Source organism: Leucoraja erinacea, chromosome 30 (assembly GCF_028641065.1).
Source record: "Leucoraja erinacea ecotype New England chromosome 30, Leri_hhj_1, whole genome shotgun sequence".
Lineage (NCBI taxonomy): Eukaryota > Metazoa > Chordata > Chondrichthyes > Rajiformes > Rajidae > Leucoraja > Leucoraja erinaceus.
The window spans coordinates 4,430,777-4,457,346 of NC_073406.1; the positions used below are offsets into that span (position 1 = coordinate 4,430,777).

A 26,570-nucleotide genomic window follows, 5' to 3' on the forward strand; every position below is an offset into this window, starting at 1 on the left:
ATGCCATTTATTTTGGTCCAAACTCCCAGAAAGTCATGCCAAAGGCATGATGGGCAAAGGTAGTTAGTGCATGATGAATAAGGCTCCTCAATTGTTTGCCCTTTGTGAAATCCTTGGACCAGGGGTGGGGAACCTGCGGCCTTCTAGGCCAGTAAGTGCGGCCTTTTGAATGAATCCAAATTTTGTAAACCAAATCCTTTTTTTTTTTTTTTTTTGTTCATCTTTTATTATTTTTTTATTTTATACTTAAAATGAACCTATTTAAAATACCAAAGAGCAAAAGAAGATTAAAAGAAAAAAAAATCCGATATGTAATTGAAGTTTCTTGGATGCGGCCTTATTAGATTATAGCTAACTTAATGCGGCCTTCCAACATGAAAAGGCTCCCCACCCCTGCCTTGGACTCTTTTACAACAAGTTATCCAGACCAGCTACCTCACCCCATTCAGAGGTTGTAAATCTTATCTGTTTGCTGAAAAATAAGATGGCCTTGAGAAGACTTGGGTGACATGGAATCTTGCAGCACGGAAACTGATGCTTTGAGCCAACTTGCCATGCTAACCAAGATGATCCATTACATATATCCACATTTGGCTCATTTCTCTCAACCTTTTGCTATCCATGTACCTGACCAAAGGTCTTTTAAATGGTGTTATTGTACTTGCCTCGACTGCTTCCAATGGTCTCCCTGCAAAGGTTTGACAAAAAGCAACTTAAGTCTCAAATTCAAACCTTATCCACTTCCTTGATGTAGAAGATATGTTATGCTTTGAACACACATTGCTGTCTTCAAGTAAGGAAAAAGCCTGAAAATGGCAACTACAGAAGAGTCTTCATGTCTGCTGCAGGGAAGGTCATCACCAGTCTCATCTGCCTCTTGATGGTTGCTAGAGAGCTGCTCCTCCTACAATCAGTTGGAATTCCTCCTATCTGGAGGCACTATGGGCAGAATCTACGCTGCATGTATCCTCCCAAGAGATCTGCAGGGAGCTACATCAACCACAATTTGCATCTTGTTTCAAAACCTATCTGTCAATGGAAGGGAAATGTGGAACATTGTTCTCAAATTTGACAGTGACTGCCTGGGGAAATTCTTCGTCCTATGATCTTAACCAGTGGATCACGCTCATTTTTTGGACGCAAGGGATTGCAGATGCTAGTTTACAAGACAGTGCTGTAGTAACGTGTTTAGGCAGCACCTCTGGAGTACATGGATCGCAGCGTTTCAGGTTGGGACCCTTCGTCAGACTGAAAAGACGTCACCCAAAACGTCGTTGATCCATGTTCTCCAGAGATGCTGACTGAGTTACTCCACCATTTTACCTTTTTTGGGGGGGGGGCTTGAGGAAAGTGGTGTTACTCTCCACAGAACCTTTTGCCATTCAGTGCTGCACCTTACAAGCTTCCTGCTGATGTGGAGAATATTTGCAGAGAATGGGAATCCTGTGTTGCTTCCAAAAGGCGGCTTCAATTTCAGTCGGAGCTGCACTATGTATCGACGTCAGTGTACGTGCACATTTGGTGACCAAGCTCCCGAAGAAGTCGACGTTCCTATAATTATGATGGAACAGAACTGCTGCAAAATGAATATCCTCAACCAAACTGTCCCTACTGTTCAACCCGTCCATTTAAAAATGCAAGGGCATGATGAGACTGCAGAAAACATACTGTTTCCCGTAACTTGAGCTCTCTGTGCCAAGACATTGGTGAATTCTTCCTCATTTTGGAAGTGAATGAAGTATGAATTTGTGGGTTGATGGATGAAGATTAAGAGTTCAAGTTTGGCACAAAGCTCAATCTTTAGTGGACACTAGTGACCCTTGCCTCCTTGACACTGCCTCCACAAGGTCATTAAGGTCAAAGTGCTTTAGGATAACCCACTGACCTTTATCAGTTCGTTATCCTCGGCCTCAAGGCCCTAATTATACTCAATTGGCCTCAGTGGGCAAGCCCTGTTTGCACACCTGATCCCAGGCTCATGAAACATGCTATTTGGGATAACAATCTCCTGGAGAATCTCCAAGTTGAGCAGCTTCTGTGCTAAGCTGTAATTGTATGTGTTTCGGATCGAAATCCTGCATCAGGATGAAGTGGATATGTAGCCAGTATAAAGTGAGGAGCCAGATGTGATTGGACTGAGGGGTGAAGGATGGCAGACGAATGAAACCAGGGAGAGGGATGGAGTTGGGGGGGATGGAGGCTAGGGGGATGTTAAATGGAGGCAGATGAGGAGAGGATGAATGTGGACATGACTGCTCGAAGATGATAAGCAGGAACGCAATGGCTACTAGTGCTGGAATCTGACAAGTGAGGGAGGTGATCATGGGAGCCATTAGGAGATAGGTGAGTGGCGGACCCAACTATTGGAGTTATGTTACAAGTTCTCAAAGGTACCTTGAAAATATTAAATGAAAATTTTTAAAGAACTGCAGATGCTGGGAATATTAAAAGCGGAAAATACCAGAAAAACCTCCAACTTGGGCAGCATCTATGGAACAAGAAAGTTTCGGGTCGGAGTCAAGTTTTTTGTCCGTGTGAAAAATGTAACTTCCCCATTGACTCGTAGTAATCTCTGGCTTCTTGCTGCTCAAGATGGAGAAATAGCATTTGGGGCAACTTCCCGATGGAATTTGTTCATTAGCGGCATGTGAAGGGCATGTGGCATCCACCAAGTTAAATACCTGCCCTTCTTGCACTACTCCATGTGGCAGAGTAGCGCAGCGATACGGTTGCTGCCAGAAACTCTTTACTGATGTTGCGTCGTTACGGGTGCTGTCTGTATGGAGTTTGTAGATTTTCCCTGCGACCTCCATATGGGTTTTCTCCTGGCGCTCCAATTCCCTCCTACATTCCAAAGACCTGCAGGTTTGGTGAGTCAATTGGCTTCAGTAAAATTGTAAATTGTCCCTAGTGTGCAGGGTGATCGCTGGTCGATGTGGACTCTGTGGGCCAAAAGGCCTGTTTCTGCACCATATCTTGTCTGATGTTTGCAGATCCCACATTGGTCTCATCGTCCGGCGAAAGTTGCAGTCATGCAACAGGGACCCCTAGACCCAACTCGTTTCTGCCAACCAAGATATCCCATCTAAGCTAGTCCAATTTGCCTGCATTTAGTCCGTGTCCCCCTGAACCTTTCCTCTTTGAAACGCTGTTATAGTACCACTGCTGTATAACATTAGTACCTCCACCAATGTAAAGCACTTTGGCCAACGAGAGTTGTATTTTAAATGTGCTATTTAAATAAAAGTGACTTGACTTGACCTGCCTCAACTACCTCCACTGGCAGCTCAGAAAAAGTTGCTCTTGATGCTTTCAAATTACATATCAAATCTTTCCCTTCTTACCTGGACCACACAGACTGTGATTGGAAGCAGTTCATCAGAGTTGCCGTCAGATGCTTGTCAGTAGTATTTCTGGAGGAAAGAGACGTTGGATATGTCTCTTGTTTCTTGCGTCATCTATCCATGTCAACGTAAATCTAGCTTGGCATTTGGCTTGGGTTGGCATCATATCCCTTGGTATCCCTAACCATAAAATCTAACAGTACAAGCTGTGAAAAATTCCTAACACTGTTTAGTCTTTTGAAGCCAGTTCCAGATTTCTACTACCTTATGTATTAAAGAGTTTTCAGGTGAGATTCCACGACGGCCTGGGTCTAATTTTAAATCATGACCTCATTTCAGATTCTTGCCTATCAACCATCCAATCATTTTAACCACTTTCCTCAGAACATGACCTTTTAAACTTGTGGGAATAAGTCACATTTTTCAAATGTTAATAAACCTTTAAGTTCCACTTTTTATGCTTGCAAACGCAATGTTTTTTCCTAAAATTTAGACGCTATAAATAGACGCTGTGCATGAGTTTATCCCTCTTCCCACTGGGACACAAGGCTGCAGATGCTGGAATATTGAGCAAAGAACCAACTGCCTGAGGAGCTCAGTGGGCCAGGCAGCTTCTGTGGCGGGAAAGGGTCCGCCCACGTCTCGGGCCAAAGCCCTTCAGACCAAACTGACCCCAGTGCGTTCCCCCAGCAGTTTATTATTTGCTCACTTTCCCCACTGGAGTATTTCAAATCCGTGAATTAACATGTCATTGGCATCTATTATAGACACTCAATGCTGGAGTAACTCAGCAGGACAGGTAGCATCTCTGGAGTGACGTTTTGGGTCGACACCCTTCCCTTTGTCACCCATTCCTTCTCCCCAGAGATGCTGCCTGTTCCGCTGAGTTACATAGAAAATAGGTGCAAGAGGAGGCCATTTGGCCCTTCGAGCCAGCGCCACCATTCATTGTGATCATGGCTGATCGTCCCCAATCAATAACCCGTGCCTGCCTTCTCCCCTTATCCCGTGATTCCACTAGCCCCTACAGCTCTAACTCTTTTAAATCCATCCAGTGACTTGGTCTCCACTGCCCTCTGTGGCAGGGAATTCCATAAATTCACAACTCTCTGGGTGAAAATGTTTGTTCTCACCTCATTAAATGGCTTCCCCTTTATTCTAAGGGTTACTCCAGCATTTTGTCTGTCTTTGATGTAAACCAGCATCTGCAGTTCCTTCCTACACATTAAGATCTATTACTTTGGTTCTCGACTCGTGCTTTGTGTGATTCACACACATGCGTACCTAAATTCCCTTTCTCTTTACGTACTCCGTTTAAGAAAACATTCTGGTGTTTCTTTGATTCAAGATCGTTGAGGTTTTGTTCTCACTTCTGTCGGTGGCCCCCTAAAACTTTTGTTAATGTTACCTCCCCCTTTTGTACTTTCCTTCTTGGAGATTTTCCTTTCTGTTGCTACCTTTGAGTCCTCAATTGATCTGGATTTGCAACTCTTCCTTCTAAACCAGTAGGATGTGTTTAAAAAGATGGTGATATCCCTGTGGAGCACCATATTGCTGCATCCTAGTAAATGACTGAACCCCTCATTTAAGGTGGCACAGTGATGCAGTTGCTGCCTAACATTGCCAGAAACCCGGCTCAGATCCTGTCTTTGGTTAAAGTTGTAAAATTGTCCCTAGTGTGTGCTCATGTAACTGGGATCGCTGGTAGGTGCGGACTCTGTGCTGAAGGGCCTGTTTCCATGCTGTATCTCTAAACTAAATAAAGTCCCATCTCAAAACCAGCTACTTATCCGTGTCACAACATCACCTTTGCTTACTCATTTTTATTCTCTTCCACGGGGTTTTTCTAAATATATTGAGGATTTGAATGCACCCAGTATTAACAAATAATCGCAACACAGATTCTTTTTACAGCTGCACTGAAGTTCCCATCTCTGCAAGTTAGTCCTAGAATCATACAGCATAGAAACGGGCCCTGAGGCCCAACTTCTCCATGAGAACCAAAACACTCTATCTAAGCTCATCCTATTTAACTGCATTTAGCTCGCTTTCCTCTAAACATCTCCTCTCTGTTAAGGTTCCTGCCTCAATTACTTCCTCTGGCAGCTGGTTAAAAATACCCACCACCGACAGCATGAAAACATTATCTTTGGTCTGCATGAATTAATAACTTGCTTTAATTGGATTGTCGAGGAGGTAGGTTTAAAAAAAAACGTAGTTTTAGTTCGATCATGAGAGAATTCTCCTGATTCCCCTAACCTGGGTAAAAGACTGTTCACCCTCATGATTTTATGCACATGTAAGATCACCCCTCAGCGTCCTGGGCTCCAGGTAATAAAGTCCTAACCTGTCCCTATAGCTCGGGTCACAGTTGAAACATTTTTGTGCATCGCTTCAGGCAATGAATGACGTCCAGTTCTCCGGGTGGGGAACCTGAAAAGAAGAGTAGACTAGTTTTAAAAGGGGTGTCTATTCAAGTTTAAAGTAATTTCAAGATAATGTAGTAGCTGTTGAAAGCTCAGTGTCAAGTCAGCCTCCTGATTATCTAAGACTTCCTCAACAACCACCCTGCTTAATACACAAGAAATGTGACTATCCACTTATATTTTTTCCATTTAGTTTCAGATCATAGCCCTTAAATTTTAAGTCCAGTGGACACGTTTTTGCAGGATGTCCTGCTCTCTTGCTCTAGCGGCTAAGTTTGGACTTGATTCTTTCAGATCTATCATTAAAACCTTCCAGAAATTGACTTTTCACAGCAAAAGTATTATCTGAATTTCTCATCAGAACTACGTGTTCCTGTTTGAGTGACCAGTCACTTGGTATGGCATGCTTTGGTTTTTCCTCTCCTACTCCCCTCCCCTCCCAACTGAGGCCTTCTGCGTGTACTTTTGCCATTCACCATTTCTCTTCACCTCAATCCCACCATCCCCTTTCTAAAAATGCCCAATAATCCCCCAGGATTATTACCTGCAAAAGCTGCTGGAGTAACTCAGTGGGTCAGGCAGCATCTGCTGGGGGTATGGATAGATGATGTTTCAGGTCGGGACCCTTCTTGAAAATGGGTGCTGGCCTGAACAAATACTTTTGCTCTGTTTAAAACAATATTCCATGGTTGCACTTTTAAAACAAAAACTGAGTCTTCAATGCTCTGTTAGTAATACAGGACAGAAATAGACCCTTTGGCCAACCTTGTCCAAGAAGGGTTTTCTTCCCATTAGTCTGCATTAGGAACGTTTCCTTTGTTTTGGTATGTAATGGAAAAACTGGAAATTCATTGCACAGGTGTTGAGGTTTTGAATTATTTGGAATCTCTCTTCCTGAAGAACCGACTGACCAGCTGACGAGGTGTTCCATTGTTAAGTATATTCGAGGCTGAACCGGTTAGAACTTTGGGGGCAGTGGATATGGCAACCTGGTGATGTGGTGGTTTGAGACACAGGAGCAGCCATGACCTATTTGAATGGAGGAACTGGCTAGACTAGCACATTGCCAACTTGTTTTCCCTGTTCTCGTAATGTGTGCCTAAAGCAGCTTGAAAGCGCACACCACCAGACTCAACAGCTTTTTCCTCTATTCCTAGGCTTCTGAACAGTCCTTCCATTAGCTAGGGTACTGTCCGATTCACCTCTACCCCCAATGCTGACATTGGACCTTAGACAAGGTGATGCACTGATGGAACTGATGCGCTACAATGCTGAGAACTATATTCTACATCCTGTATCATCCCCTTTGCTGTATGATTGAGTTTTGTCGAGTGTCAAAATGTGGTATGTCTGATCTGATTGGTAAGCTTGCAAATTAGTTTTTCACTGTACCGCTTTACACATCTTAGGGAGGTCACGGTGGTAGAGTTCTTGCCTTAGAGCCAATGCAGCAGCCAATGCAGCAGCGGAGCCCTGGTTCGATCCTGACTGTACGGAGTTTGTACGTTCTCCCTGTGATCTGCGTGGATTTTTCTCTCTGAGATCTTCAGTTTCCTCCCACAATCCAAAGGTGTACAGGTTTACATTGGCTTAGTAAATGCAAAAATTGTCCCTAGTGGGTGTAGGGTAATGTTAGGGTTAATGTGCGGGGATAGCTGGTCGGCGTAGGCCAAAGGGCCTGTTTCCGCTGTGTCTCTAAGCTAAACATAATAACAACTCCAAACCGAAACATCAGGCCTAAACGGCATGGCTGTAATGGAGACCGTTCAATTCTTCCACAAGAGAAAGCAAAGATTTTATTTCTCTGTGCTTATGAATATTTTTAATCGTAAACCACTCCTATTAGAGCACTCAAATTCTGTAAAGGGAATACAATCCTTGTCCATGCAGATGCCTTTCTTGTAAATCTGTATTACACTATTTCCCAAGTGGAGAGTCTGAAGCAAATGCAGTAGTTTAGTTGGGTTTCATATCTCGAATTCTGTAACGTGCACCAATTCTCAATGAATTAGATTAGCCTTTCTGCTCTTGACCAATTTTCAATTATTTCTGCACAAGGGGCTTTTAAATGTGTGTGTGTGTGTGTGTAGTGTGTGTGTGTGTGTGCATTTCCACCATTTAGAAACTAGTCTGCCTTCAATCCAAAGCGTTGGCCTTACCTTCCCCATATTTAAGATGAGTTTATCGCCATTCAATTAAACCATCAAAGTCCCTTTGCAACTTCCCTGTCAGTCAGGAGCACAGAAACGGGCCCTTCAGCTCGGTGTCTAAGCTGGTTATCAAGCACCCATTGACTACACTGATCTCACTTTATTCTCCCCACCGTTCTCATCCATCAATTAACCTGCCAACCTGCTCATCTTTGGGATGTGGTAGGAAGCCAGACTGCACTTTGTAGCTTGCACCTCAGTAACTGCAGGACAATAGACAATAGGTGCAGGAGTAGGCCATTCGGCCCAGCACCGCCATTCAATGTGATCATGGCTGATCATCCCCAATCAGTACCCCCGTTCCTGCCTTCTCCCCATAACCCCTGACTCCGCTATTTTTAAGAGCCCTATCTAGCTCTCTCTTGAACGCATCCAGAGAACCTGCCTCCACTGCCCTCTGAGGCAGAGAATTCCACAGAGTCACAACTGTGAGAAAAAATGTTTCCTCGTCTCCGTTCTAAATGGCTTACTCCTTATTCTTAAACTGTGGCCCCTGGTTCTGGACTCCCCCAACATCGGGAACATGTTTCCTGCCTCTAGCGTGTCCAAACCCTTAACAATCTTATATGTTTCAATTAGATCCCCTCTCATTCTTCTAAACTCCAGAGTGTACAAGCCCAGCCAGCAGGAGTTACTTGTGGGATACTGTTCAAATCTACATTTTTACAATTATAGCCAGGCGCCATCCTTCAAATAATCACGGTTAATAGGTCAATATTTAAAAAAAACAATTCTTGTATTTTAATTTGTTTTACTGTTGATATTTAAATATTTTCTTTCATTCGACTGATACCAGATGTGAAGTGGCGTGGCAATGCTGGAATTGTTTTCATTATCTTGCAATAGAAGTAGAATCAGGCTATTTCGAAAAGATACAAAGTGCTGGAGTAATTCAGCAGGCCGGCAGTATTTCTGGAGAACATAGATGGGTGACGCTTTGAGTCGGGGCCCTACAGACCCAGTCTGAAGAAGAGCCCTGACCCAAAATGTCTCCCATCTGCCTTCTCCAGAGATGCTTCCTGACATGATAAATTATTATTAACACTTGTCATCTTTTGTAAACTAACCTGCAGTCCCTTGTGTCTCCATTGGGCCATTCAGCACATTTCTCAAGCATATTTATGTAGCTTCTCATATTTTTGGGAGGAACGCTGGAGTAATTCAGTGGCTCAGGCAGCATCTCTGGGGGAAGTGGTTCGGACTCTTCAGCCTAAATACAGAGAAACTATATTAATTGTAATATTTACAAAATCCTGCAAGAATATGATATGGAGTGAAACCTCTTTCATCTTTGCCGTGTGTTCTTTCACAATTTCCAATGGGCCAAATTGTCTCAGTAAAATTAAAAGCTTGAAGCAGGATTTTGATAATTGACACTGACTGTGACTGACTTGGTTCTGATCCACGTTGTCTTTGAATCGGGGCATATGTTTTTCCCTGCATAGAATCAAACAACTCCCGAGGTGCCTGTCTTTGCTTACAGGCAACCTTCTGAATGAATAAAGCTTGCTTCCTATCGGGGGAGAAAAAGCCGCTGAGTTACACAAGCACATTGTGTTCGACACAATATTCCAGTATCTACAGTTCCTTGTCTCTCAGGTTTTTGGGAGGGGTGGTGAAGGGTAAAAAAAGAGTCCCACATTTTGACTCCATTTAATGATGCCCACATGACCTCATCCCTTACTGACGCAACTCTATTGTTGAAGTTGCATCCTTTATTTTGACCTCTACTACGGGAGGAATGGATGCAGTGAATGCATAACCTCTGAAACGAGACTGCTGCTGCAAATTCACCCGAACCCAAAGGACTTTTCCATCCAGCATGTGCTGAATGATGCCTCCTGTGTTAGAGGTTTCATGCTTTTTGGTTCCCTAATGTAAAAAAACATATATTTTTTTAAAAATATATTTAAAAAGCATTTCTATGCTGGGAAATGGAAATAACTTTAGCATCCCACAGGGATGCAGTGGAGCTGACACATGCTCTTGATGCCGAGTGAAACCTTATAGATTCAGCAATATTCCTCAACCGCAGTGTGAGACTATTGCAACCTATTGAACCGTGAGATTTTCCACTTGTCAGTCTGTGCTGAATTACATTTGTGATTGCGACTCAATTTGCCAGGCGAGTGATTGACACTTGCTTGTCTATTTAACATGAAGGCGGGTAGAATTGTAGCCGGAAAAATGCATGTCCCATTAAACTGTTCTCTGATGCCCGGGGTTGAAGGACTGGAGTTAGTAAGCCAACTTGTGCTGTGATGTGTAGCAAGGAACTGCAGATGCCGGTTTAATACCGTAGATGGACATAAAGTGCTCAGCGGGTTGGGCAGCATCTCTGGAGAAAACGGATGTGTGGCGTTTCGGGTTGGAACCCTTCAAACTGAAAGTAGAGAGGAGGGCGTGACTTGCTGTGATTTTCGGCACACTCTATATTGCAGCAAAGATTAGCAATGTGAGTAATCCTGCATCCCGGATCCCAATCCATTGTCCTGTGGATTACAGGTTAAATGTAACGAGTGATAGACACACACTCTTATGCCTATCCTGTTGTAGAGATAGTGATACACTTGCTAAATGTAACTAGTCTTTTTTTGCCATCATTATCTTTAGTTAAGAGTCTTTGCTTGCTCTATAATTGCAAGTGCATTTTTCTGTCCTGTGGACTGAAATTTGTTTGAAGATGTTCGCAATGACAAATATTTAACTCGTCATAAGTTGGGCAGATTTTCCCCATGGTGTCAATTTAAAACTGAGATTTGAATCACATTGACTGTGTTTTTAAAAGCTATTTCAAGATTCTATGATCTTTGGAATGAGAGGCAGCAATGCTTATTACAACAAATTTACATCATCTTTTAGTCTAAATTGGCTCTCTGCCCCCAAAGGTATTTTCTAAACAATTACAAGAAAAAAGTTATCTTATGGGTATGACTGTAAGCGTAAGTATGTAAAGTTTATTTATACCTGTAGCACATTTAAATCAACTCGCGTTGAAACCAAAGTGTTTTACATAGAAAAGAATAATTAAGTTTCCGTACATCCATAGAAAAATTAAAAAGATTCGACAAGTATCTGCCGATTTTTCTGATGAGGGAAATTGTAATGAGATACTCCACTATTCTGTAAGCTTGACTCTCGTACCTCTTTGGGATCAACAGGATACTTCATAGATCTGCTTAGTTAGCCACTGTGTGATCCCAGCGGTTTTGGGACTTTTGAATGTAGTTTTACCCAGTCATGAGACTGCGTCTCCTTTCCTCAGCAGTTGCTATGGAAATGCGATTCATTCAGCTCCTTCTCATTGGCACAGATAAGGGGCCGGTCCCACCTTCCTGAGTTACTCACGAATTCTCCTGAGTTTTCCCCTGTGATTCAAACTCGGAGAATTACGGTAATAGCTGGCTGTAGGTATTCAGGGCTTTTGTCTTTTTTACTCATGGACATTTTTCAACATGCTGAAAAACCGTCCCGACTTACCTGATGCCCCGAGTACCTACGGCTGGCATAACGAGCCGCTACGAAATATCTACGGCGAACCGCTACGAAATATCTACGGTCTCACTACGGACATTCTCCGAGTTTGAATCAAGGGGAAAACACGGGAGAATTCGTGAGTAACTCAGGAAAGTGGGACAGGCCCTTAAGGTGAGCGGCCAGTCTTTTCCCCCCAAGGTAGAGCAGTCCAGAACAAGAGGGCATGGTCTGAGGTGAAAGGGAAAAGATTTAAGAGATGGGGAAGGGATGGGCAGTCTTTTTCTGCACAGTGAGTTTATGGAATAAGCTGCCAGAGAAAGCTGTTTGGGGGTAGGTACAATGATGTTGAAAACACAAAGACAAGTACATTGATAAGAGGTACATGAGTATCTGGGCCAAATGCAAGCAAATATTGTAAACTAACGATCTTCGTTATAAGATAGTCTGAAGACCGGTTTCGGAAGAAGGGTTTCGAACCATCCGACCGTGTTTCTGCCGAAACTCAAAGGAAATAGGTAACGTTTCGGGCCGAAACCCGGAAGGGTTTCGGCCCGAAACGTTGCCTATTTCCTTCGCTCCATAGATGCTGCTGCACCCGCTGAGTTTCTCCAGCACTTTTGTCTACCTTCGATTTTCCTGCATCTGCAGTTCCTTCTTAAACATCTTAGTTATAAAACTTGGTCGGCATGGATGAGTTGTGCTGTGCTCTATGACTGACTGACCTGGCTCTGAAATCTAGGAGGATGACTGATGCCTGAGAGGCAATTGTCCAGTTATAATTAAGAAGGTGTGTAGGGAATTGTCTAGAGACTGGAAGGCCAATATTGGGTGTTTGTAGTCCTTTGCTGAGAAGAGTGAGACATGGAACTCTGACCCGGAGAAAGGCTGTGCCAATAGTTTGTAACTATTGCAGATTAAGTTTTTTTTAAAGCATGGTGAGGGATTTATTACCTTAGTGCCCTAAATAGTTTATTTAGGGTTTTACCTGTTTGAGTTCTGCAGTCAGGAGTGAGATACCCGACTGGAAAACCAGTCTGAAGAAGGGTCTCGACCCAAAACGTCACGCATTCCTTCTTTCCATAGATGCTGCCTCACCCGCTGAGTTACTCCAGCATTTTGTGTCTACCTTCGAAAACCAGAATGATAGGTTGTTATTTAATTGTATTTAGTTACGAGTATATTCTCATGAGATTCAACCTTTTCCTACATTGTTTAATGCAATTTTTAATGTACTACGTTTTATTATTTTGCCTTGGTTGAAACCCTAAAGTAAACGGACCATTGAGGAGTGTTGATATTAAGGAGGACAGAAGTGCTGGAATAATTCAGGGAGTCGGGTAGCATCTGTGGAAGGTATGGACAGGCGACATTTCTTCAGACTGACGTGAGTGTTAAATGTTCAGTCTTCACCTGCCACAGCATCATTGTAATGCCTCACTGACCCAATGTGTGTGGCTCGCCACCAAACCGGCTCACCAACAAAGACTGCACAACTGACATCATTATACTCGATCAACTGAAACCCCACACTACAAATTAAATGTTCATCTATGTTCAAATCCCTGTACCTGCTCTTGCCTCCATTCTCAGTAGCTGCATCAACTCCTTCAACTATGCATTCTCTATCCTGCAGCCCAACATTTTCTAGGTTTTTGGCCCTTGACCACCAGAATATTCTCCTTCAACTCCTCTTATCCACTCCCTCCCCCCTTCCACATGCCTCTACTCTTGAGGCATGTAAGACCTCTGAAACCTTTGGTTACTAAAGTAATCTCCTCTGATTCAATCTGCAGCGATTCCTGTGCAATGCCTTGGCATGGTTCGCTGCGTTTAAGGTGCTTTGTAATTGTAAGTTATTGCCATGTCTTTGACATGGTCACTGAATAGCTGAAATGTCAGGTCACTGGGATTTTCTAGTTTAAATACAGGAAGAAAAAAATCCAGACGGCAGCATTTCTGCTTAACGTAGCATTCCCTGCAGCGGAGGGTCATTCCAGGTGTGTGGAGAAGGATGACTACCTGATCTTTGTGCAGGTGAGCTTGCTACCCACTCAGCCCTAATTCAGAGGCTGAGATTTGTTGTGTTCACGGTCTCTCCTGCACCTCAACTTCTGCAAGCTTCGCCTGCTTTTGTTTAGGTGTTCATGTTATTTTCCCAGTCCCACCTCTCTCTACTTTCCAGTGAATGTGCCATTCCTATATCCCTTATATCCCAGTAGCTTTGAACTGACTGGCGTGCGTGTGTGTCCCTTCCTTTATTCTCAGTTCGGTTCCCCCTCCAGACAGTAGAGGCTAAAACCCGAGAGGTTTAAAGTATCCAGTGTGTGTTGCATTTGTGTCTCAGATTTAATTTATTTTTCCAAGATGGCGCCCATCCCAGGCAGCTATTTCCATGCTAGCAGCAGAAGCAGATCTACAAGCACATATTACAACCGCTCCACACTTTTAAATGTACTCCAGTAACCTTTCTGATGTATTTGTGCTCAAAGTTAAAACATTCATTGTCCTCGGCTCCATAGAGTCATAGAATCATACTGTGTCGCAACATCTTGCCTAGACCGACCAACATGTCCCATCTACACTAGTCCCTTCTGCCTGCGTTTGGACATTTCCCTCTAAACCTGTCCTATCCATGTACCTGTCTAAATGTTTCTTGAACGTTGCGATAGTCGCTAGTTATGGAGGCCAAGTCAATGGATATTTTGAAGGCAGAGATAGATAAATTCTTGTTTAGTACGGGTGTCAGGGGTTATGGGCAGAAGGCAGGAGAATGGGGTTAGGACAATAGACAACAGGTGCAGGAGTAGGCCATTCGGCCCTTCGAGCCAGCACCGCCATTCAGTGTGATCATGGCTGATCATCCAGAATCGGTACCCCATTCCTGCCTTCTCCCCATATCCCTTGACTGCTATCTTTAAGAGGTCGATCTAACTCTCTCTTGAAAGCATCCAAAGAATCAGCCTCCACTGGCTTTTGAGGCGGAGAATTCCACAGATTCACAACTCTGGGTGAAAATGTTTTTCCTCATCTCTGTTCTAAATGGCCTGCTTATTCTTAAACTGTGGCCCCTGGTTTTGGACTCCCCCAACATCGGGAACATGTTTCCTGCCTCTAGCGTGTCCAATCCCTTAATAATCTTATGTTTCAATAAGATACCCTCTCATCCTTCTAAATTCCAGTGTGTGTTAAGCCCAGTCGCTCCATTCTTTCAACATATGACAGTCCAGCCTTCCCGGGAATTAACCTTGTGAACCTACGCTGCACTCCCTCAATAGCAAGAGTGTCCTTCCTCAAATTTGGAGACCAAAACTGCACAATACTCCAGGTATGGTCTCACCAGGGCCCTGTACAAGTGCAGAAGGACCTCTTTGCTCCTATGCTCAACTCCTCTTGTTATGAAGAACAAAATGCCATTAGCTTTCTTCACTGCCTGCTGTACCTGCATGCTTACTTGGAGAGATTGATCAGCCATGATTGAATGGAAAGTAGACTTGAGGGGCCGAATGGCCTAATTCTGCTCCGATCACTTATGAACTTATTGTTGCAACCATTCATATGCACAAATTCTACTTCTATCCTGAGATTTTTGAATTACAAACACATCCATTTATGCTCTCAGAAGTAAATGCAAGACTAACTGCTGTGTGTGAACAATGGAAGGTTAAATGCTTATTTAGAAACTTTCCCATGAAACCTGAATTTGGGTTTAAGCTGCTGGTATATTTTTTTCATAGAATTTAGAACTGTACAGCACAGGAACAGGCCCTTCAGCCCACAATGTTTGTGCCGAACATGTTGCCAAGTGCCCTTATCTGCCTGAGCATGATCCATATCCACCATTCCATACACTTCCATGTGTTTATCCAAAAAGTTTCAAATGCCACTATCTTATCTGCCTCCACCCCCCCCACCCCCTGCCACTTACCACCCTCTGTTTAAAAAAAACAAACTTGCTCCACATGTCTCATTTAAACTATGTCCCTGTCACCTTTAAAGCTGGAAATTATGTAACAAAAATGAACTGCAGATGCTGGTTTCTACCAATGATAGACTCAAAGTGCTGGAGTAACTCAGCAGGTCAGGCAGCATCTCTGGAGAACATGGATAGGTGACGTTTCGGGATAGGATCCTTCTTCAGGTGACCTATCTATGTTTGCCAGTGATGCTGCCTGACCCGCTGAGTTGCTCCAGCATTTAGTGTCCTTGTATTTGATATTTCCATCCTGGGAACTAGATTCTTCAATGCATCTCATAATTTTGCATACTTCCATCAGGTCCACCTGCATCCTCCGGCGTTCCTTGTCTTCTAGTGCAGCGCGTGTGGTTTTTTTTTGCCTAATATATACCACTCGCACCTAACTTGAACTGTTTGACACAAGAGTGCCCTCAACTGTCAGCAGCTGCTCAAAGCGTAGCCGTTTGCCATCGTTCCTTTCGTGTCAGCAACTATTTATTTTACGAGGTTCCATGCTTTAAAATTATTTAATGTATTAAAAAATAAACTTTGCAACGGATTGCTGGCTTGCCATGGGTGATGTGTTGCCAATCTAAAAAGCACCCATGCATTATCTCCAGACACCCATCAATCCATGCTGCCAGTTTATCTTAGCACCATTGGCCTGAAATTGAATGTATCTGGCACTTAATATACATTATGGCCCTGTCCCACAATGCGAGTTTATTCCAAGAGCTCTCCCGAGTTTAAAAAAAAAAAAATCAAACTCGTGGTAAGCGCGGAGAATGAACGTAGCGGGTATATCGGAGCTCGGGGACGTCTCTTAGTGGCTCGTAACGCTAATGGCAGATATTCGGAAAGACTCGCTAACGGCAGGTAAGCTCGGGAAGACTCGTGAAGATTTTTCAACATGTTGAAAAATGTCCACGAGAGCCCCGAGTACCAACGAGTAGCCATTACCGTAAATCTCCGAGTTCGAATCGGGGCAAACTTGGGAGAACTCTTTGAATGAACTCGTACAGTGGGACAGGGCTTTTAGGATTTCAGACTTCCTACATTAGGGCTGTACGGTGGCGCAGCAATAAATTCGCTGCCTCAAAGCACCAGAGACCCGGGTTCCATCCTGACCACGGGTGCTGTCTGTACGGAGTTTGTACATTCTTCCCGTGACCTCGTGGGTTTTCTCCGGGATCTTCGGTTTCATCCCACGCTCCCAAGACGTACGTTTGTAGGTTAATTAGTTTGGTAACATTGTAAATTGTCCCTAGTGTGTGTAGGAAGGATAGTGTGAGTGTGCGGGGATTGCTAGTCGGTGCGGACTCGGTGGGCCGAAGGGCCTGTTTCCGTGCTGTATCTCTAATCTAAACGGAGCATCCATTACATTACGTGCAGGCATGGGCTAAATGTAATTCTACAGTGCAGTCATGACCTACCTTTCACAGACCCACACACAATGTCCTAATTTCATCCTCACCATCCCCATAAAATTGCTGAGGCTTTGCTTCTCTTTATGCTGTAACACCATTAATTTACTCAATAATTCCCTTGCCCTTCGCCCATAAAAAGCCTCAGCAATTTTATGGGGATGGAGAGGATGAAATTAGGACATTGTGATGTTACGGTGAACTTTGTCGTCCTTCCCAAAGCTCACCGTAACATCTGGAGATGAAAGGTCTCATAATGTACCTCCCACACGCTCCCCAGTCTCATCAAAAAGAGTTGTTTTTACATCACAGTGCAACTGCTCCGCTGATGTTATCCCAAACCTTCCAAGTCATCACAAGCAATTCGGAGTCAACGATGTGGTCACCTTTGCCTTCCAGATCGCTTTGTCATGTTCCACAAGCCTGTTTCTCTCAAAGATATTTGCAATTCAATGCATTTTATTCTGACCCTCTGTAATCTCACTCAACCCGAGTTGCAGTCAATGGCCTCGACATGTCCTTTGACTTTAGGTCGTTTGCCTGTTGCCAGAATCGCCATCCACTGACAAGAAACCAGTGCAAACTGTGCTGACTCACATGCAAACCTGTAACCAATTCAGTCTGACCCGAAACGTCACCCATTCCTTCTCTCCAGAGATGCCGCCTGTCCCGCTGACTTACTCCAGCATTTTGTGTCTGGATCTTCAGCTGCTTCATTTACTGGTTACCAAGCAAACATCACTGCAGCATTATTTATCCAATCCTTTTGCGTTATTTAGTTTGTTTATATCTAACTTGGAGACCAGGATGAATGCCTGGTCCTGTATCTGCGATAACTCGCTCCTTAGAAACCTCACCACTACAGTTAACTTTCTAACAATAGTAATTTGGCTCCCAGTTCTATCCCATCTGAAACCAAGGTTGTCAAATCTGTGATGCCATCCGTCTCCATGGTAACAAACCCTCCTCCTTATTCTTTGGTGCGATTCTTCATTCTGTTTTATTCAGTATTGTTATTCTCCTGACATTTTTCTGCTGGTTCAATATTTGCATCCCTGCCTCACCCAAATCTTCCCATTCTCCATCCATGGACATTGGCACCAATGTCTGTGCATCCTCCGTTGGTTACACAAAAAAGCTGGAGAAACTCAGCGGGTGCAGCAGCATCTATGGAGCGAAGGAGATAGGCAACGTTTCGGCCCGAAACGTTGCCTATCTCCTTCGCTCCATAGATGCTGCTGCACCCGCTGAGTTTCTCCAGCTTTTTTGTGTAACCTTCGATTCTCCAGCATCTGCAGTTCCCTCTTAAACTCTGTGCTTCCTCCGTTGGGTTTGAGGGTTTATTGCAGTAGTTATTCTCAACAGAGTTTGAATCGGCTGGTCATAACAGATAACATAAATGTGTAAGTACAAACTCCAGAAGCTGGTTTACACCGAAGATGGACACAAAATGCTGGAGTAATTCAGCGGGACAGGCGGCGTCTCTGGAGAGAAGGAATCGTCTCGATCTGAAACGTCACCCATTCCTTCTCTCCGGAGACGCTGCCTGTCCCTCTGAGTTACTCCAGCATTTTGTCTATCTTCAACATATAACATGTTCTCAGCAAAGAAACCTGACGTCTATCTGTATGAAAATTCTCATTTGCCTTTTGAGGAAAGTTTATAGAATTGAAAGCATCTCTCATCATGCAAGTGTTTGCGTGTGAATGGGGAGAATGGATGGGTTCTCTTGAAAGAAAGATTGAGGCGTGAACTTTTAAGAAGACTTAAATTCTTAATTTTTTTTTGTATCCGGTAAATGTAGAGAATGTTGTTGCTTGTGGGGTAAAGCATAACGAGACCATTGATACAAGGTCAAGAAATTAAATCTTTTCGTGCGGTTCCGTTTTTGTTAGTCTCCTTACCTGCTTCCACTACCTGCAACCTCCGGCAACCACCTGCAACTTCCAGGAACCGCACGGAAACCTTGGGTGGGGGGCGCAAAGTCTCCAGAGGTTTCCGTTCAGGTTTCCTAAGTGGGACAGGGGCATTACTCCAGCTCTTTGTGTCTATCTCCTGTAGTTGAGTGAATTTGAAACACATGCGTTATTCTGCGAAGGATATTTTCTCAAACTTGTCGCTGCGTTTCCACCCTCCTCTAGTGGCCCAGTGCATAGCCAACACGTGCTTTAGTATTGGAGTTTCTCCAAGCTTGGCCTCTGCATGTCCATTATGCAAATGAAAGTTAACAAAAGCACAAAATGTTTCTGATTGGGAAAAATTGAAGTTCAATTAGACTTGTGTCAAGTCACCAGAGAGCAGTTTTCATCTTTAACGTGCTCAAGAATTGCTCATCAAACTTTACAGTGGGCAGGATTGCTAACGTGCTGTGTCCTGGCATCCTGTGCTGGGGCCAAGTTCTGCCTTTAACTGAATGTTAGTTAGAATACTATTCTATCACCAGATGGTTCATGCTAACACTGACCTCCTATAGCTTCCTGTGTATCTGTAATAAATATTTGAGCTCAGCAAAATGTTTTACTTGTTTCATTACGTCTGCTTTGGTTTTTAATTTGCATGAAACATTTCCAGATAGCACTAGATTATTGATGGTGCCAAGTGTCTGCTCGGCCCTGTGGTCATTAATTTTATCATGGAGTCGAGAAAATAGATGAGGAGAGGTCTTGCCGTTGATGGACGGCACGGTAGCGCAGCGGTACAGTTGCGGCCTAATGCCCCTGTCCCACTTGGGAAACCTGAATGGAAACCTGTGGAGACTTTGCGCCCCACCCAAGGTCTCCGTGCGGTTCCCAGGAGGTTTTTGTCAGTCTCCCTACCTGCTTCCACTGCCTGCAACCTCCGGCAACCACCTGCAACCTCTGGGAACCGCACGGAAACCTTGGGTGGGGCCAGAGGTTTCCGTTCAGGTTTCCTAAGTGGGACAGGGGCATAACAGAGCCAGGGACCAGAGTTCGATCCTGACTGTGGGTGCTGTCTGTATGGAGTTTGTACGTTCTCTCCCTGTGACGGTGTGGGTTTTCTCCGATTTCATCTCCCATTCCAAAGATGTGCATGTTTGTAGGTTAATTGGCTTCTGTAAATTGTCCCCAGCGTGCGTGCAGGATAGAGCTACCTGTGGGGCATGACGCTGCCTTTCAACCATGCTGTGAAAATCCCAACCTTCGCTGCTGGCGATATTCCACAGCGTCGATTCCTTCTCCAAATGAGTCACGTGGGAATGACTGATCACTCGACTCGGTAGGCCAAAGGTTTCCACAGTGTATCTCTAAACTAAACTAGTGAATGTTTAGCAAAAGACAAAGTGCTAGAATAACTCAGAAGGTCAGGTAGCATCTCTCGAGAACATGGATAGGTAACATTTAGGGTCTGGACCATTCTTCTGACTGATTGTAGTTGCTGGAAGAGGTGGGGGAATGACAAAGCCTGGCAAGTGATGGGGAGACACACACACACACGAGGGTTTGCTTGGGAGATGGGATTATATACCATATTACATGTCCAATATCTGCTTCAATGATTCTTGGCATTAATGCAACCTGCAAATTGCCTCGATGAACAACCAAACTCCTTGATTTTGATCTACCTGTATTTTCCCTTTCTGGATGCTCAGCAAATGTCTCTCTAGTGTAGCTTGCTGTCCCTGGTACAGCTAGTCACTGGTCCTCAAGCACAATAGCCTCACTGAGTAAACGTGCCCTTTTTAATAGATAGATAGATAGATAGATCCTTTATTGTCATTCAGACCTTTCGGTCTGAACGAAATTACGTTGCCGAAATTATATAATCTCTATCCATCTCAGTTTTTGCGTTTGACTCCTTATCTCACAACTTATTTTCTCTCTTTTCTACCACCCATCTAAAAATCCAACTCCTCTCGCCCTTTAACTACCTATCTCTTTCCAGACCTTGTCCCACCCTCAACTACATCCTTGAGAAGGAACTCCAGATGCTGGAAGGTGGACAAAAGTGCTGGAGAAAATCAGCGGGTGCAGCAGCGTCTATGGAGCGAAGGAAATAGGCAACGTTTCGGGACGAAACCCGGAAGGGTTTCGGCCCGAAACGTTGCCTATTTCCTACAGTGGAGATTGTTCAACTCTTTGCATGGAGCGAAGGAAATATGCAACGTTGCCTATTTCCTTCGCTCCATAGATGCTGCCGCACCCGCTGAGTTTCTCCAGCACTTTTGTCCACCTTCAATAGACGTTGGACCAGTTGTGGTTTTCGTCCCGAAACGTTGCCTATTTCCTACAGTGGAGATTGTTCAACTCTTTGCATGGAGCGAAGGAAATATGCAACGTTGCCTATTTCCTTCGCTCCATAGACGCTGCTGCACCCCGCTGAGTTTCTCCAGCGCTTTTGTGCACCTCTTGCTTGCCAGCCCATGTTCCACTCTCGCCCGTATCCACCTCCTCTCTCTTGCCAGGCTGTGTCCCATCCCCACCTCTCCTTTCCAGCTTTCTTCCCCCTACACCAATCCGTCTGAAGCAGGGTCCCGAGTCAAAACGTTGTCTCCATTCCCCCCCACTGAAGTTGCCTGACCTGCTGCAGCACTTTGTGTTTGGCTTGTGATTCTGTCATCTGCAGTTATTTGTATCTTCAACTCAATCTTTTCCACACACCTAGGGGCACCGATGATTGAACAGTTCCCAATGCTGTTTACCCATCCCCATCTCTTCCCGTGACTTTTATAACAAGAGGAATCGAATATAGGAGCAAAGAGGTCCTTCTGCGGTTGTACGGAGCCCTAGTGAGACCACACCTGGAGTATTGTGTGCAGTTTTGGTCCCCTAATTTGAGGAAGGACAATCTGGCTATTGTGGGAGTGCAGCGTAGGTTTACAAGGTTAATTCCCGGGATGGCGGGACTGTCACATGCTGAGAGAATGGAGCAGCTTGGCTTGTGCACTCTGGAGTTTAGAAGGATGAGAGGGTATCTCATTGAAACATATAAGATTGTTACGGGTTTGGACACACTAGAGGCAGGAAACATGTTCCCGATGTTGGGGGAGTCCAGAACAAGGGGCCACATTTTAAGAATAAGGAGAAAGCCATTTAGAACGGAGACGAGGAAACACTTTTTCTCGCAGAGGGTGGTGAGTCTGTGGAATTCTCTCCTCAGAGGGCGGTGGAGGCAGGTTCTCTGGATGCTTTCAAGAGGGCTCTTTAAAATAGCAGAGTCGGGGGAGAAGGCAGGAACGGGATACTGATTGGGGATGATCAGCCAAGATCACATTGAATGGGTCGAAGGGACAAATGGCCTACTCCTGCACCTATTGCCTATTGACCCTGCTGATGAGGATAGGCAGTCTCGTTGTGGGGGCTCAGCGGCCAACATTAGGTAGACACAAAATGCTGGAGTAACTCACCTGGTGAGGCAGCATCTCTGGAGAGAAGAAATAGGCGACATTTCTGCAGTCTGAAGAAGGGTCTCCAGAGATGTTGCCTCACTCGCTGAGTTACTCCAGCACTTTCAGACCACCTTCGATTTTATCCAGCATCTGCAGTTCTCTCTTACACTGTTCATATTAGCAGTGACTCCAGGCCGTGGATATTAAGAGCTGCTCGCCAACAATCGGCTGTGGGGACCTGGAGTTTCCATGTTTTCATCCTTAAAAGTCTGATCAATCATGGTATGCGTGGCTGCACATATTTCAGATCATTTGCATGCCGCCTTAAATAGACTATTGTTCCCACCGGCCGACACCATGCACTGGCTCTACCTGAAGTTGAATGGACAATGGTGTCCAGGAACTGTGTGGACCAGGCCAAGGTGTGAAGCTACATCCTACATGCTTTGGTAGTGACCATGCTTGCCTTTGTGGCCACACCAACAGTACTGGCCCCTCTTATTGCATAAAGATGGCTGCCAAATCCCCGTGACTCACCCGGAAGCCGGGAAGGTTTTTGGACAGCTTTGGTACAATGTCCCCAATGCAGTTTGTATAGAGTGTTTCAAGGAATGGCTTAAGGTTGCCAATTTGACAACCTTAAGCAATCTAACCGATACATCGTGTAAAGCTGCAGCTGATTAGCAATCTGTGGGGGTGACTAATTCCTGCATTACACCTAAAGCCATTTGCTTGCTGCTTTCTGCAGGGCTCCAATGCATGTAATTCAGCACTCCGAGCTAGGCAACATCGGAAATTAAATGCAATCTATTCTAACGTCTCGTTAAACATTGCCACGAGCACTACTTAATTGCTTCCTATTGTTCATCCTGTATGATATTGGATCACTTTGTTACTCACCTGTTTGTGTGATTCACAAACAAAGCCCTAACATTACACTCTTCAGTCTAGCTTCTTACCTCTCCAAATAGTTGGACCCTTGATTCAGGCATTTGCATTTGTGACACTTGGAACCCAGTCTGGTTAAGTAATTTGCACATTCAGTGAAATCTTTCCTAAATTTGCTGCTAATTCCTTTCAATTTGTTTGCTCACTTTTTATTTTGAGATGCTTTCTAGGATTTAATGAAGTGGGTTCATTAGCAGTTCACTGTAATACACAGTATTGGTTGACATGTTTTGGCGTGCAAGAGGCTTTTTAGCAGGCACTTGGATATGGTGCGATATGGATCACGCTCGCATTCATCTCTCCAAATAATTAATAATTGACTGAGGAGATGCAAGGAACTGCAGTGGCCAGTTTGCAAAAAAAAAATGACACGGTACTGGAGTAACACAGCGGGTCCGACAGCATCTTTGGAGAATATGGATAGGTCGGTAGTAGATAGGTAACAATAGGCAGCATTTTGGGTCGGGACCCTTCTTCAAAGTGATACAAGATGTTACGGGTTGGGATTGATTGGTGATGTTTTAAGTCGGGACCCTCCTTCAGATTGATCGGTAACATTTAGAGTTTGGACCCATCTTCAGATCGGCGATGTTTCGGGTCGGGACCCTATTTCAGTCGGGACTGATCAGTCTGAAGAAGGGTCCTCACACAAAACGTCATCTACCCATGTTCTCCAGAGTTTCTGCCTGACCCACCACCTTATTTCCAGGGCTTTGTGTGTTTTAACTAATCATTGAATGTCCGACTTGAACTCTTGGTCATTCTAATCCATTGAAAGGGAAGACAGCTTCCATGAAGAAACTTCAGAAGTTTACCATAAACTTTTTAAGTGGGGGGCTGTTCATAAACAGACCGCACAATGCCAGCCTTCAGTGGCATTTATATTTCATCAGCTGAATTTTTCGAATTTGTAACTTTTGATTTTGTATCGGTGATACGATCACCAATTCTTCATCTTAATCTTGATCTCTTAAACATGGACGGTGGATCAATTTGTGGGGGGGAAAAAATTCAATTTTCAGTACAAAATACAAATTCCCCTGCACTTGTCGTTTGTTTTTCAATTAAGGATTTGTGTGTGTTTGTTAAAATCAAAAATCAAGTCAACGCAATGTTGTCCATTATTAGTTATCGTTAAAAGGATTTTCTTCTACCAAATCTTCATTGAGGAGTTGTTAATGGAAAACTTCATTTTCAAATTGACCTTCTTGCTCAGATTCTGAACCCTATTCAACTATAGACTGTAAGTTTATGACTTTAGTTCAATGCCAGGCAACGTTTCTGTGGAAAGGAACTGCAGATGCTGCTTTGTATCGAAGATGGGCACAAAACGCTGGAGTAACTCAACGGGGCAGGCGGCGTCTCTGGGCAAAAAGAATAGATGACGGACGCATCGGGTCTGAGGCAGGGTGCCGAACCAAAACGTCACCTATTCCTTTTCTCCAGAGATGTTGCACTGTTGGTTTGTGGCTGAGTGTAGAGGGTATATGTTGTCTCATTGCCATCGAAACGAAAATAAACCTTTGCTCGCAGCAGCAATCCTACCATCGGATGGACTGCCCATGTTGTAACCATCTGTTTTCAGTGTTTTGGTCTGATGTTTGCTGTGTGTAATCTGGCAAGTGTGATACAGCAGGCAGACATCTTGTTTCCATCTTTTTATTTAAATAGGCTTGACTTAAATCTTCAAAGCAAAGCAGATTTCTCAAGGAATAACAAAATATCTCTGCTTAGCCTTAAAATGGCAAAGACCATAATTTATTGATTATTTGGAGCCAAAATACACTCTTATTGGTGTCAATATGTCACCAAGCTGTATCTCCTATGCGTGGTTATGCATCATTCATGGTCACTCTACTCAACAACGTACCTCGGTGACTGCCAATCACCCCCCCCCCCCGGACACTTATTATTATTTATTCAAGTCATTTGCTATGTCGCTCTTCCAGGGAGATGCTAAATGCATTTCGTTGTCTCTGTACTGTACACTGATAATAACAATTAAAATTGAATCTGAATCTGAATCGAGATGTTTGACCAAAACACCACCCATTTTGAGATGTTTCTCCTTCAAATGATGGGCAACAATAATGAAACGACTTTGAAGAACCTTTCCCCCTCATTATTCAGAATGGGGACTGGCACACAAGTTTCTGTGTTACCAATCTATCTTGTTGCTGTGATTATTTTTAGTTTTGTTGAATGTGCTCCTTTAAGTTCCTTGACCTCAGTCCAGATATACACAGAACGGAATTCTCCACATGTTGGACAGAAATAAGCGGATAAAATCTCGACCTGAACGTTTCCAGACCTGCAAAGACCAGTTTGACCTGGTAGTGACGTGTGAAGAGCGTGTGTACGATCAGGTGCTTGAAGGTAAAATGGCCGCCCCCTTGTCTTCGCCACCCTGTTGACTTGAGCTGGTTGTGAAACGTGGTTTGCTGACGCCTACCCCCCCCTCCCCCCCCCATCTTGTGATTTCCCAGATCTGCACTCAAGAGACCAGGAGACATTCCAGTCAGTGCATGTCATAAACGTGGACATTCAGGATAATCACGAAGAGGCCACAATCGGTGCTTTCCTCATTTGTGAACTGTGCCAATGTGTAAGTTTTTACACTTTTGTGTCTTGGGAGCGTTGGGGAGCGAGTGTGAAGGAATGCACAGCGAGGAGTTACCGCAGCTGTCAATCCAAGTGGGGGTTGTACTGGGCTGTTCCCCAGCCACACATATACAATTTTTCTGACCGGCACGATTTCTCCAGAGTGCAGTATGATTTTGTATGAGCTTTTACATGATTTCCTACTGCAAAAATAGTGAATGAGGAATATTCTTTGGAGCGACTCCGTGTTTTCTGGTAGGTGTCATTCTGCTGGACAGCTAATTTTGTTTTTGATCGGAAGTGATACTGGCCGATTGAAATTCCTATTCTCGCTGGGCATCCAATTTCAGGATTTTTTGTGTGATACGCCGCCTTTGTCACTGTCCGCAAACTTCATCTCATAGAGTCATCGGGAGTCATTGAGTGATTCAGTATGGGAACCGGCCCAACATGCCCACACCGACCAACATGTCCCAGCAACACTAGTCCCACCGGCCTGTGTTTGGTCCATATCCCTCCAAACGCTTCCAATCCATACACCTTTATAACTTTCTTAAACGCTGGGGATAGTCCCTGCCTCAACCACCACCTCTGGCACCTTATTCCATACATCCACCACCCTTTGTGGGGAAAAAGTTACCCATCAGATTCCTATTCAAACTTTTCCCCTTCACCTATGTCCTCTGGTCTTCAATTCTACTCAGGGCAAGAGACTACATCTACCCGATCTATTTGTCTCACGATTTTACACACCTCTATAAGATCTCTCCACATCCTCCTGTGTTCCAAATACTAGTCCCAGCCTACTCAACCTCTCCCTATAGCACACACCCTCTAA

General features: G+C 44.2%; 1 protein-coding gene across 1 annotated transcript in view; it reads left to right on the top strand.

Moving 5' to 3' along the window:
- ssu72 (SSU72 homolog, RNA polymerase II CTD phosphatase) overlaps positions 1–26,570 on the top strand; it is a 70,189-nt gene that overhangs the window by 40,066 nt on the left and 3,553 nt on the right. The window contains exons 3-4 of the mRNA XM_055659182.1: positions 25,368–25,507; positions 25,618–25,736. Of these exons, the coding sequence (XP_055515157.1) occupies positions 25,368–25,507; positions 25,618–25,736 (259 nt within the window). The remainder of the gene's footprint in view (positions 1–25,367; positions 25,508–25,617; positions 25,737–26,570) is intronic.